This window comes from Malus domestica, chromosome 03 (genome assembly GCF_042453785.1).
Source record: "Malus domestica chromosome 03, GDT2T_hap1".
In the NCBI taxonomy this organism is placed as follows: Eukaryota; Viridiplantae; Streptophyta; class Magnoliopsida; order Rosales; family Rosaceae; genus Malus; species Malus domestica.
The window spans coordinates 8,557,725-8,570,746 of record NC_091663.1 but is presented as its reverse complement, the minus strand read 5'-3'; the positions used below and the strand labels follow the sequence as shown (position 1 = coordinate 8,570,746).

General features: G+C 37.1%; 2 protein-coding genes across 3 annotated transcripts; one reads left to right on the top strand and one right to left on the bottom strand.

Annotated features, from left to right (window-relative positions):
• Positions 1-4,720: 4,720 nt before the first annotated feature.
• On the top strand, positions 4,721-7,685 carry LOC103421389 (uncharacterized). The gene is made up of 6 exons (XM_008359416.4): positions 4,721-4,892; positions 5,077-5,181; positions 5,819-6,892; positions 6,980-7,045; positions 7,151-7,349; positions 7,466-7,685. Exons 2-6 carry the CDS (start codon positions 5,179-5,181, stop codon positions 7,528-7,530), a joined length of 1,407 nt encoding a protein of 468 aa, XP_008357638.3. The 5' UTR covers positions 4,721-4,892; positions 5,077-5,178; the 3' UTR covers positions 7,531-7,685.
• A 481-nt stretch (positions 7,686-8,166) lies between these two features.
• Positions 8,167-11,846, bottom strand: LOC103421397 (ras-related protein RABE1c-like). 2 transcript variants are annotated; one of them, XM_008359428.4, is made up of 9 exons: positions 11,566-11,846; positions 11,205-11,349; positions 10,557-10,629; positions 10,365-10,465; positions 9,306-9,371; positions 9,111-9,208; positions 8,865-8,927; positions 8,697-8,789; positions 8,167-8,583 (listed from the first exon to the last, which is right to left on the bottom strand). In XM_008359428.4, the coding sequence occupies exons 2-9, from the start codon at positions 11,275-11,277 to the stop codon at positions 8,503-8,505; spliced, it is 648 nt and encodes a 215-aa protein (XP_008357650.1). In that variant the 5' UTR covers positions 11,278-11,349; positions 11,566-11,846; the 3' UTR covers positions 8,167-8,502. The 2 variants fall into 2 exon arrangements, with proteins under 2 accessions (XP_008357650.1, XP_008357659.1); XM_008359437.4 differs by having other exon boundaries at positions 11,454-11,666.
• Between the last annotated feature and the right edge of the window lie 1,176 nt (positions 11,847-13,022).

The window sequence follows — 13,022 nt, the reverse complement described above, 5'->3', positions numbered from 1 at the left end:
TGTGAGGTTATGCCCTGTAACATGTAGTCGTGTCTTAATTATGTGGTTCCACTCGCTAGGGATGGCAACGGTTTGGTTTGGAGATGAAAATGTTGTATCCATCCTGATAACCACGAAAATTAACCATATTAAAGGTCATACCCACCGGACACTGGCCTTGGCCTTTAAGGTCTGTAGGAGGAAGAGAATAATCCTTTTATAATTATTCTTGGTCGGTGCAAATGCTTGGATGTAGAATTGTATAAAATTAATGAATGATTTTGATTTGATAGGTAAATCCTTTTATACATACATAAATCGGCACTAGGCCAGAATAGAATTCCTTGGAGGAGAAGTAATCGAAATATAAATGAACTACACACTTCTCAAGTGATTTCAAATTTTAATTAGGGTTGTATTCCATCATGCTTCTTAATTAAAATTTGATGACTTCAGTTATACAAGTTTGGTTCGAAGTAGGGAAATCCAAATAGACATGGTCTAAAAGGTAACTCCCAATGTCCATATTACACATGAAAAAGGGAACTCCAACATCCATTACATATGAAAAAGAGATGACAATTTGTAAACTACTTCACGAATTAAGCTGCTCATGATCTCCTATTGACTTCTCTTTTCTCTGTATCCTTGCAGATGTAATCTTGATTGTCGTACTGATCAATGCTGAAGAATGAACCAGGTTGGATCTTGATGTGTTCTTGGTTTTTCTCCAACCTTGGCTTAACAAACATGCAGGAGCACTAGGGTTCCAATTCCATGGCGTCAAGAACGAGTTTCGAACTCCAAGAAGGATGTCAGCTGCTTGTGTCGATCGTTGGTTTATATAGGATCGTCTCTAACATTTTGGGGTCTCTGTGCGATTTTAATAAAAAGGTCCTCCTTATTTTAAAAATAAATCATTTTTTTTTACAATATATTGATACATAATTCAACAATCAATATATTCAAACTTAATCCAAATCAGCATCTCACTCTTACTAACTAAATAATCTTCAATTGCCATGAAGTCATGTTTTAGGGTTCATCCATGAAAAAATGGAGCATGACTGAAAGAGAGATACGAAAATATGTTTGTGTTTGTGGAAGAAAGTAATAACAAGTTAGTTTTGGAAGTTTTGAGACTCTTGTCCCATATTGGTGAAAACAAGATTCCAAAATGCCTTTATATATATTTTGTCTTCTACAATATTAGTTATGTGTTGAACCACTTGGAATGGGAATTGAGGCTTGGGCCACCATTTCTGTGGATTGGGCTTGATGATTATACCATAATATTAATATTAATTAATCAAGACAAGGGCCTTGGGCCTCTTGGGGCCTAAGAATTAAAATTAATCTGATCAATTAGTTTTAATTTCGAATTAAGTTTTTAATTAAATTAATTAAAAACGTTTTGATTAAATATACAACCTTTTGTAGAGAGTTGTAAAGCTTCAGATACATCCAAAAGGTATTTGAAGAGGTATGAAAGAGCCTATATAACTGGAGTCCTCAGTTCATCATTTTTCATCTTTTTCTTCATTTTCTTCCGTACAAACTTTCTAGAGAGAGTAAACACACAAAGCAATTCGCTAGAATTCTATAATCCAGTGCGGGTTGTAGGATTAAGTAGTTGTATCCTGGTCGAGCAGACGTTATAGAACCACAAGCACAAGAGTGGGACGGAATTACTGTTCGAAGGACATAGCTTTTACGCTAGCCTCTACCTTCTGTAATCAAGTTAGTACTGTTGATAGTCTTATATTAATTTCTGTATTTATTGTATACTTTTCATTCTGTATAGCAAGTACTTTTTGTGAAATAAAATTGTGAATTTCAAGTTCTGTTTATTTCTGTTATATTGTTTATTTCTGAATTGTTCTCCAACAAGTTTTTTATTGCTAAAGAAAATTGAAAGAAAGTAATACACAAGTTTTTTTATTGCTAGAGAAAAGTGAAAAACTAATACATTAAGTGTATACTCCACTTAATCAATTGTAATATACATAAAATCATAAGATGATGATTTTTCTTTTCAGTTAAATCTTTTTTCTTAGAAAATTTATACTCATATGTAATATATAAGAGGCTCAAAAATTTTGGAACCCTTCAGAAATTCAGGACCCTGTGCCACTACACCTTTTGCACACCCCAACGCCAGGTTTATGATCATCAAGTTTTTATCACTTCCTTTAACTTAAACTCTGGTTCTTCATGTTCTATTGGAGCTGAAGCCGATGATTCAAGTGTCGTAAAAACGATGCAAGTCATGCTGCTATACATATATGGTTTTGTTTGTTTGGACAAGATCTTATTAACCTTTTAATCTTCTCTTAGATATCTGGCGGTTTTGGTGATGGAGTTAATTATTTTTTAACCTATTTATGGATACATTTGTGGAGTAATTTCTACTTCGCAAGGGTATAGGATTCGAGGGAATTCAATCCAAATTGGGAGAGGAAGAAATATTCGTAATTTGGTACATAAAAGAATGAAGGAATCCGAGTTTTTCTCTAGTATTAAACTTCTGGTACCTAATTGGTTCTCGATCGAGACACTCACCACTTGGTGTGTATACTAGCTAGTTACCATACAGTGAAACTTATTTTACTATTACTGATTTTTTCTAATTTCTTTTTTAACTCCAATTAATATATCATTCTATAACTATATACGCAAAATTATGAATATTAATGTGGCATTTTTTTACAACACGAACGTCTACATATAATATAATTGTGGTTACTAGAACAACGAGTTTATCATTCTATTGTAGATTAGTGATAATTCATTAGATTAATTTAACTCATTAAAATGTTTAATTTTCTTTGCACATATGTGGGTGTTGTTGATGCACAAAATCAGCGAGGACTTTGGTTCAACAGAAAGTGTCAGGTTTATGACCTTCGCTTGGTTGCTTCGATCACTAGTGAAGATAAGTACGTAAATGAATAGGGACAGGGAAGCAAACATAAGATGTACGTGGTTCACCCAGATCGGCTACGTCCACGGAGTAGAGGAGTTCTCATTAATTGTGAAGGGTTTACACAAATACATAGGTTCAAGCTCTCATTTTGTGAGTTCTAGTGAATAGTTTAGTACAAAATGACATTAGAGATTATTGTGGGAGAATGATCCCTATTTATAGAAGAGAGTTTCTAGTTTTGTTCTAACATTGACACGTGTCGTGTTGTGATTGGCTTCTGATGTTGACACGTGTCGCGATGTGATTGGCTTCTGATGTCGACACGTGTCGCATTGTGATTGGCCTCCTGGTTGAAGGGAAGCTCTTCTGGGTCTTTGACGGTATAACGTTGACCGGTGCTCAGTAGTTTCGGGATTGGTCAAGTATGGTACAAACAGGTGTATATTGGCTAGAGTTGATGTGTTCTTCGTATATATATTCCTCCAAATTGAAATCTTCCTCTATAAAATTTTTATTAGTTTAAAATAAAATATCGTTAATATAAAGAAAAACTCAATTTGTTTAAGATATCACACTTTGTAAACTACACTTTGCTCCTCGATTTCTCTCCTTGTTGGTTCCTCCTTCCTACTACGTTTGCCAGTATCCTTGCCATTGTTCTCGTTCATTATTCATTCAAGACCGCAACCCCTCAAAATCATTGCAGTAAACTCATCGTAGTACGTATACTGATCATGATCATCGTCTCCTCCAACAACGAGTTCGCCCTCGTATCCGTCGGTAAAGAATGAACCAGGTTGGAACATGATGTAATCTTGGTTTCTTGTCTCCAAACTCGATTTACTATCACTTGTTGCAGGGGCACTAGGGTTGCAGTTCCACGGCGTCAAGAACGAGTTATCGAACTCCAAGAAAGATGTCAGTCGCTTGTAGTCGATGGTTGGTTGATGATCCGCCATTAACTGATCAGCTTCCACAGACTTAGACTCTGGTTCTTCTTGTTCCATTCGAGCACATGATTCAAGCGTCGTGAAACTGATGCAAGACAGGATGGTTGGTTTATGATCCGCCATTACTTGATAGGCTTCCACAGACTTAGACTCTGATTCTTGTTGTTCCATTCGAGCAGATGGTTCAAGCGTCGAGAAACTGATGCAAGACATGTTGCTTCGGGTCTTGTTTGCTTGGTGAAAAGCGAATGAGGGCTTCTAATTTTTTTTCTTAGAACTTTTGATTTGGTGGTCTTGGTGAATGAGTGTTTTACCCTATTTATATACATGAAGTTAACTCCTAATCAAAAGTGGTATAGGATTTTAGAAAGAGTTTCAATCCTCACTAGGAAGGCATTTTGATTAAGAAATATTTCGTAACAGTCAAGAAATTTTTACACATCCTATCAAAAAACAAATAAAAAAAACTTATTTTTAATAATTGTAATTTTTTTATAAAATAATATGTTTATACTAACGCTAAAAAAAAAATGTCGTACAAATTTAAAATTTTATCATTTAAAAATGAAGCTAAATACTATCAAAATGGTAGTGTAGCAAATAAATGGAAGTGTTACATGTTTTGGATTTTTGAGTTTTTACAAGTGAACGGCACGGCTTGTTAGATCTTGCAACGTGTCGACAGAGGATTGGTTGACTTGCTCCACCTGACCACAACCGGTTTCCAATTCTCGTAACCGGATGAAAGTGTAAAGACGAAAATGCACTGGCGTCAAGACCGTCTTCGTAATGGACGGCTGTGATTCATTTATAATTTCACACGTGGACGGTGATGATCAAATTAACGGCGACTTTCCTCGCATGCGGCCTCACCCAATTATTTTCTATTCTGGAGAAAAGATCGAGTGCTCCTCCGCTACCCTAACTTCCCCTCTCTCTCGCTCTCTCAGATTTTCAATTTTTAATTTAGTCGCCGGAGTTCCTGCGCCGGAAAATTGATCAGTCATCGATCAACGAAGGGCCTGCTGCTGCTAAAGGTAACATTATTTCCTCCTTTACTTCTCGGTCACTGCATTTGTTATCTCATGCAGTTTTATGAAGAAATTGGGGATTTTTTTTAGGGATTTTGTTGAATTTTAGGGTTTGAAATGACAGAAAGCTCATGCGCTTTTCAATTTTTAATTTTTGAACATCTCTGTGTATGTGTGTTTATGTATGCAGATGGAATTCATCGCAGTCCGTACGTGCTGACACTCGTACAGCAGGAATCGGAAGAGTAAAGGGGGGGGGGGGATTTTTTTACTGTGAAGTAGGAGGAGGAAAATGGTAAGTTGTATAATTTTTTTCCCACTACTGTAATGTGTTTTATCTGAGTGGACTTGGTGGTTGCTTGATTGTGGCTTTTGTGTGGTTTGCTTATTGTGATTTTTTTTCAAGTTAATGATCCTTATGGTGCTCATATAACTACAACATTCTTTCGTTGGGGTACAATTTGAAGTTAAAATTTTTGAGAAATTCTGTCGTAAACTTTGGCGTTTGTGCGGTTATTGTAAGTACTCGAGGCTGCAATAATACATGGCTGGGGAGAAGGGTGATTTTCGACTAGAGTGTATGTTATAGTTTGTTTCAGCTGCTCTTGAAGTTCTTATTTATTTGGTACTTCAGTTTATTGTTGTGTGTGTAGTTAGATTTTCAGGTGTTTAGTGATGTTCTTTTAGGATTGTCAAAATTCTGAAGTGTTTAGATGGTTCAAAGTTGAAAGAATTATTCTTTTCAAAAAAAAAAAAAAAAGTTGAAAGAATTAAGCCTATGATTAGTTGACGAACTTTTCGCTGTTTGATTTAAGTAAAATGCTTTGAAAAGTTTCCTTGAGTGTTATTATCTTGAACATTTGGCATCTGATCATATTTGAGCATGTGATGGATAAAGTTTCAAGCATTTTCTGAGAGTTTGTTACTCGCAGTCTTTCCAGAACAAGGGTTTATGGATGCGAAAGACTGGTGGGCATGTAAATGAGGGAGATGGAAATTTTGGCAACCATTCAAGAATGGAGCCAAAGCGGTCTCAACAATGGTTTGTAGATGCTGGTGAAGCAGAGCTGTTCCCAAACAAGAAGCAAGCAGTACATATTCAAAACAGCAAATTGAGCTCTGGAATGTCAAATGAAAATGTCTCTTCCTGGGAGAATGCTTCCGGTTTCCAGTCAGTTCCCCACCAATTCATTGACCGGTTATTTGGATCTGATACAACAAGCTCTGTGAACTTTGCCGAAAGGAACGTGTCTCCTGTCGGATCAGATAATTGGAATCTAAGGAAGGGTATCGACAACCAGTTTGGAGAAGATGGATCTGTTAGTTTGTCAGTATCTCATGCGATGGAAGATCCTGAAACTCTTAGCTATGCTGGAATTAAAAAAGTCAAAGTCAATCAGGTCAGGGACGGTGACAATGCTATGCATGTTTCGAGGGAATATGGTTCTAATAGGGACAATAATAGTAACCTGTCCACAAATCAGGCATTTGATAGGATAAATGAAACTGGTTTTTTATCGGTAGGGCAGGCCTATGATAAGGAGCACAGTAGTGTCACACTAATGGGTCATGCCTACAACCAGAGGGATGCCCATGGCAGACCAATAGGTCCCAGCTATGGCAAGGGGGATGAAAGTGTGGTATCAATGGCTGACAGTTACAATAAAGGGAATGCAAATTTGATATCTTTTGGTGGGTTTTCTGGTGATCAAGATATTGTAGCCATGGGCAGGCCTGTTGGTAACTATGATCAATTATACCATCCGTCTACAGTTCAAACATCAGAAACTGTGTGCGAGAAGGAATTGGACGTATCAAATGCCAGTGCAGTTGATAATACTGCTTCTGTACCCAAAACAAGACCTGAGTCAGTTTCGAAGAATAAACCTGAGGTCAAAACGTCAAAGAAACAAGCTCCAAACAGCTTCCCGTCAAATGTTAGGAGCTTGATTTCTACGGGCATGCTTGATGGGGTTCCTGTAAAGTATGTTTCCTTGGCACGTGAGGTAAGCTTTAGATCTTCTTGTCCATTTTGTTCAATTAGGAATCTAGGATTTCTTTCTAATGACTTGTTATATCCCTTGTGTAACAAGGAGCTTCGCGGGATTATAAAAGGTGTTGGCTATCTATGTGGGTGTCAATCATGTAATTATACTAAGGTGAGTCTCCCTCTCGATAAACTATTCTGAGGTAAATCATTTAATCGGTTCTCTTCTTATTTACATGTTAAATTGACACGATGTGGATAATTTGGTTTATGGAAGGGGCTTAATGCTTACGAGTTTGAGCGCCATGCTGGTTGCAAAACAAAGCATCCAAACAATCACATATTCTTTGAGAATGGTAAGACCATCTATCAGATAGTGCAAGAATTAAGGAGCACGCCTGAGAGCATGTTGTTTGATACACTTCTAACTGTGTTTGGTGCTCCGATCAATCAGAAAGCTTTTAACAGTTGGAAAGGTAATGAATTCGAATTACATTTTTCTTCTTTTGGTGACTTAACGTTCATCAACTTTAAATTTGTATCCAACATAGCTTCTCTCTTCCTTTCGCTTATTTAAACTTTTGTTCCTCAGAATCATTTCAAGCGGCAACTCGTGAACTTCAGCGTATTTATGGAAAGGAGGAACTGAACTTCTAGGAGAGTTTGTATAGAAGATTGGAGAAAGGTTTTTTACGCGCGTGAAAATAATCACTTTTGTTAATGTATTTTGTATGGCAAATGGATGGAGGAATTTATGCTTTTTTGTTAAATTGGGTACATTAGTTTATGCAAATGTAAGTTATTCTATGGCAGAGTTTATGGGTTGATCTTGATCTCGTTTAAACCCCATCATACTTTTAGGTTTTTTCGGATTCCGGCACATCCCTTGGAAATTTTAGAAAACAAATATTCCGTCTCCCGCCTCCCCCACCCCCCCCCCCCCCCTCGCGACAACTGTTAGCAGCAGGTATGCTACTGTCGGTGGTGACGTCGGAGCTAAGGTTACGGATGCTGCTCTGTGTGGCTACGGCACTGGCAAGGGCAGTCATTTGGCTAGTGGCGGATACGGCTTCAGTTTCCTTTTAGTTTATGAATAATTGTCCCTTGAAGTTGGAACGAAGACTAGGGAAGAAATACTCGGCAATTGTTGAGGTATGATGTCTGCCAAATTTCCAATCTTCCGATCTTCATTTACCGCAAAGTTTTCCGGCGGCGATAACGTTCGCACGAACGTTATATCGTACTATAACATTTTCCCCCAAAACTTAGATGTCAAATTATGAAAGTCTCAGATAATAAGCAACCATCTATCTTTCACACGCTAAGGGAAGTCACAAGCATAAGAAGGAGAATGGGCAGAAAAAAAAAATGTGCCTGCCACAGGTTACACGTCAATTCTTTACCACAAAAAAGAAAGTAAAAACAACCAAAAAAAAATCATTTCTGAAACCTTAAGAAACTACCTTTCACACACTATGTTTCGAAAGAATGACACCGAAAAAAAAAAAAAAATAGAGAGAAGATTACAAGCACCATCATATCGTATTGTCATACAATTAGTTTTGTCTTTCCAAACATTTGTAAGTCACCAATATGCGCCCCCCCCCCTCCGATCACAATGTAATCAACTTAAGAACCGCAGCAAGCTGATCTTTGTGCAGCTTGACCAGCCCCGGCCCCCTGGTCAGGGTTGATCTTGATTGTGGTGGGCTGCAACGCCGGAACCAAAGTCATTTAAATGCTTAAACAAGAGAACTTCTAAAAAATACGAAATGTAGATTATATCCTTTTAATATACAAAACCAGGAAAGCAATTGAAATACCTCAGCCCTAGTGTCGGTGTCGGCAAGCCGTTGCTTTATGTCTCTTGCTATTGAAAAGAAAACTTGCTCCACATTAAGATTAGTCTTTGCACTCTGCATTACACAATATGTTTGAGTACATGGCAACAGCTAATCAATTAGTTCCCGCAATTTATAGGGATCACTTACCGTTTCAAAGAACTTGATCCCATATTCGTCAGCAAGTGCTTGACCCTTGGAGGTAGGCACAGCCTAAAAGGACAGTGGAGATAAGATTAGGACGGGTGCAAACATATGTTTCCATAACTAAACAAGATCCAAGCAAAAGTAGGATTCCGATCAGAATTGCTCCATTTACTAAGACCAACTTCCAATAAGAGTTAAAGGTGAGAATTAAAGGTGTCTTTTGATGATAGATTTCAAGCACACGCTCACCCGTTTGCTTTCGTCCATGTCAGCCTTGTTCCCTACAAGTATTTTGTTAACATTATCTGAAGCATGCTGTTCAATGTTGCGAATCCAATTCCTTATGTCTGAAAACAGCAACAAGCCAGGTGAGAAACTTTCGAATAAAGCAGAACACAAGAATCATTTGTTCAAGTAAACCAAGCGTATGGGAGAGAAATTTACTATTGAAAGATGATTCATCGGTTACATCATAGACCAGCAAAATTCCCATGGCTCCACGATAGTAAGCTGGGACAGAAGGAAGGGTTAATAGAGAACTGGTTATCAAAAAAATAATAGCATACACATTACACACCAGCAGGGCATACAAAGATATAGCATCGAACCTAATCATTCTAGTGTCAGAGACTTGTCTAACCAACTTCATCAAATAGGGCCCACCTATGTTATCGGGAACCCCAGAGATACTTTGCTAGGATGCCATACCACAATCCAGGCATGCTACTGGAAACCAGATGCCCATTTTCCAAACATTCCCATCAGTCCTATAGTATAGGTTTGCATACAAAGGAGCCATCTATTATTATAAGATTCTAGCTCTAGGTTAAAAGAGCGTAGTGTACTCCACACCCTGCCGCAAGTAACAGACTCCGCAGCAGCTAGTTAACCAAATATAGTTCCAATAACAAACCCCATGGAACCAATTGAAGAATTCATCACATATATGACATAACATATAGTAAAAGATGCACCATACACTCTGCATCTGAATGTGCCTGTTTCATGCTTTACTTTGGGACCAACTTGTCCAGCATGCCTGCCTGGTACTAGAAGTCGACTAACCTATACCCTGTTTTTAGTCTAGAATATATGCCCTTAAGCATTGCCATTTTAAAATGGAGCATTTCCACCTTTACTACTGGGTTCCCATGTTCCCCAAGCGCCCTTCTGATAACAGCCTGCTTATAATCCACCTCTTAAAGGGACCCTCACTCTACCCTTTTCTCCTAAAAGGCACATTATTTGGATTCAATCACCATCTACTTCAATAAACCACTTGTACCTAAGAACTATGTCTTTTCTGACCAATTTTCTAGTAAGGAACTCAGGCTGTAGAATTTAACAACCTTGTCTCTCGAAAAACTCTAAGGGTGGAAAATAAAAGGTGACTAAAATCTCATGGAAATCCATCTTCCATCAAGAGCAACATGGGTAATCAATTTACTACCACCAATGTTCTGTAAAATCAAAATGCAAGTACCTACGATAATAATTTTTTACCAGTAGTGATTGTACGGAACCTCTCCTGACCAGCTGTATCCCAAATTTGGAGCTTAATTCGTTTTCCATCAAGCTCAATGGTCCTTATCTTGAAATCAATGCTTCACAAGGATAAACCCATGAGGTTTAGGAAGCTTCTAAATAGAAAAAAATTATCAGATGCATTTAACTTTAAAGTTAGAGAATACAAACCCAATGGTAGTTATGAAACTAGTGGTGAAGGAACCATCTGAGAAACGCAAAAGAAGGCAACTCTTACCAACACCTGCAAAAATAAATAGGCATATATCAAATTTAGCATTGGCATTCTGCCAAGTACATTATTTGTAATATCGAAAATTCTTATACCAATTGACGCAGTCAACATTCTACCGACTGTGTCAAGTAAGAACTAGAGTCTTCAATTTATTGACAGATACTACTTCGTTAGGTATTTGCTTATCTAAACATATTGCTAGACATTGCATTCAACACAAACTTTAAAAAAACGCATGACTTAAATTGATAAAAAAATCTGATTCAGAAGCTCAAACCGTTCATAAATCAGACTACGGTAATAATCAAATGCTCCACATTCTTTGACACCAGAAGATCATAAATCAGGAAAAAAACAATTTCAATCTTAGTCAAACCAGATCTAAACTACCCAGAAAGGAAAACCCCTTTTTCCTATATACTTTTGATTGAAACCCCAAGTCCAACAAATCTTAAAGCCTAAAGCAACCCTCTTTTGATCTCAATGGTAAAATGCTATAACTTTTCAATACATCATACCATTTGCTACAAAATTGATACATTAAACATAAATCGATCTAAAATTCAGGAAAAAAAAATACTCACCGCTGTCGCCGATGAGCAGAAGCTTTATGAGGTAATCGTAATCGGCTCTAGCCCTTGCCGGTGGAGCAGCCATTTTTTCCCTCTTTTTTCTTTTTATCTAATCAATGAGAACTCCAATACAATCAAATCCAAACACTATCTCTCTCTGCATACATAACCAAAGAGAAATAAATTCAAAACCCCAGAAAACATTCCTCCAGAAAAAATCATAAATCCATTAAAACAAAGAAATTAACAGCAGCAAAATACCAGATCAACAAAAAAGAGATTTAGAGAGAGAAAGAGGAGGAGAGAGAAGGGGATTTTCAGGGTTTGGGTGCCAAAATTAGTGAGGGGGAGACCTTGTGCGGTTCACACATACCTAACAAAGCTCCTGGTCCGACTATGGTGGGTTGGCTAATAATAATGCGCACTGTCTCCTTCTCCTTTACCCTTCTTTTCTTCCTTTCGCACTCTGCGCACCGTGCGCACGGTAGCAGCTCCCGGTGTATATGTACAGGGAAGATGGATTGTTTATGAATTAGGGAAATGTAAGAGCCAATGAGGATTTGACAGCTTGTAAAGCTGGTTTTGGGTGCCACGTGGAATGGGTTTAGTGGGTGGTGGTAAGTTCATGAGATGTGGTCTAGCAAATGTTGAAATGTGGGGGAAAGTATCTGCCTTTGTTTAAAGATAAGAGTTAAAAAGACTATATGGAATGAGATGAGGTTCGTCTTCAAACTCTCATTGTGAGGATTCTAGAGATCTTCAAATTGTGTTCGTTTATCTTACATCGTACAGTTTAGTGATTATTTTAAATATTTTTATTTAAAATTGAATATGAACCGTACCTGACAAAAAATGATCGCACGATGTACGATGAACAGACATGATTTAAGGATCCGGAGAAGATCTTCATTCGTACCCTTCTTGTTTCAATAGAACAAAACAACCAACATGATTTAGAAAATTTATTAGGGGATTGAATCGAAATGGACAAATCTTTAAATTAAAGGTGTATAAAAGGCAGAAGAGAATGAATTTTCATGTTGAAGGATTATAAGGGGATTAGACAGGAAAGAAATTGCTCCCTTCTAATTGGGTAGATTCGAATAGAAAACTTTATTTGATGAGTTATCTATCTTCTAGCGTTAGTTGGACAAAAAAATTTCGTTTCTCCTTCCGACGTACCTTGAGTATAGTGACTTGTTCATTTCAACCCAATTGTCTAAACCAAGCAAATCCTATATGGACACCACTAATGGACTACACATGACAAAGCTACTACTAAAACACTACAAATGCACTACAAATACACTAAAGGAGGGACTATCAAAATGACACCTTAACATGAATTGCATCTAATCAGTTTCAAATCCCTCTAAGCCCTACTCCAACCCTTGGAGTAAAACTCAAATTGTAGGTTCTAAATTTACCCCAACTTGCTTTATGAGTTTAAACTCAAAACTCATCTCTGGGGCAAATTAGCCCAGGATTCCCACCTAAGTTAGTGGGGCTGGCCCACCATATATGTGTATTTTTTTAGTTTTATATTTATAAATTCATTGAATCCAATGGTAAAAAATATATATATAATGGTCCAAATTTAAATTCAACGACTAAAGTAATTAAAAAAATATTTTATGTGTTTCATATTTTTTCATAGTGTTCCACGAGTTTCATGGCGCCGGTTTAGTGATTTTTCTATATTTTTTCGAATCTAAATATTTTTAGGTTAAAATGTTCATAAAATTAAAATAGGATAGTCTACATAATTTTTTTTAAAGTTATTTTAAGAAAAAAAAAATTATCCTAAATTCATTATTTAATAATCACGGG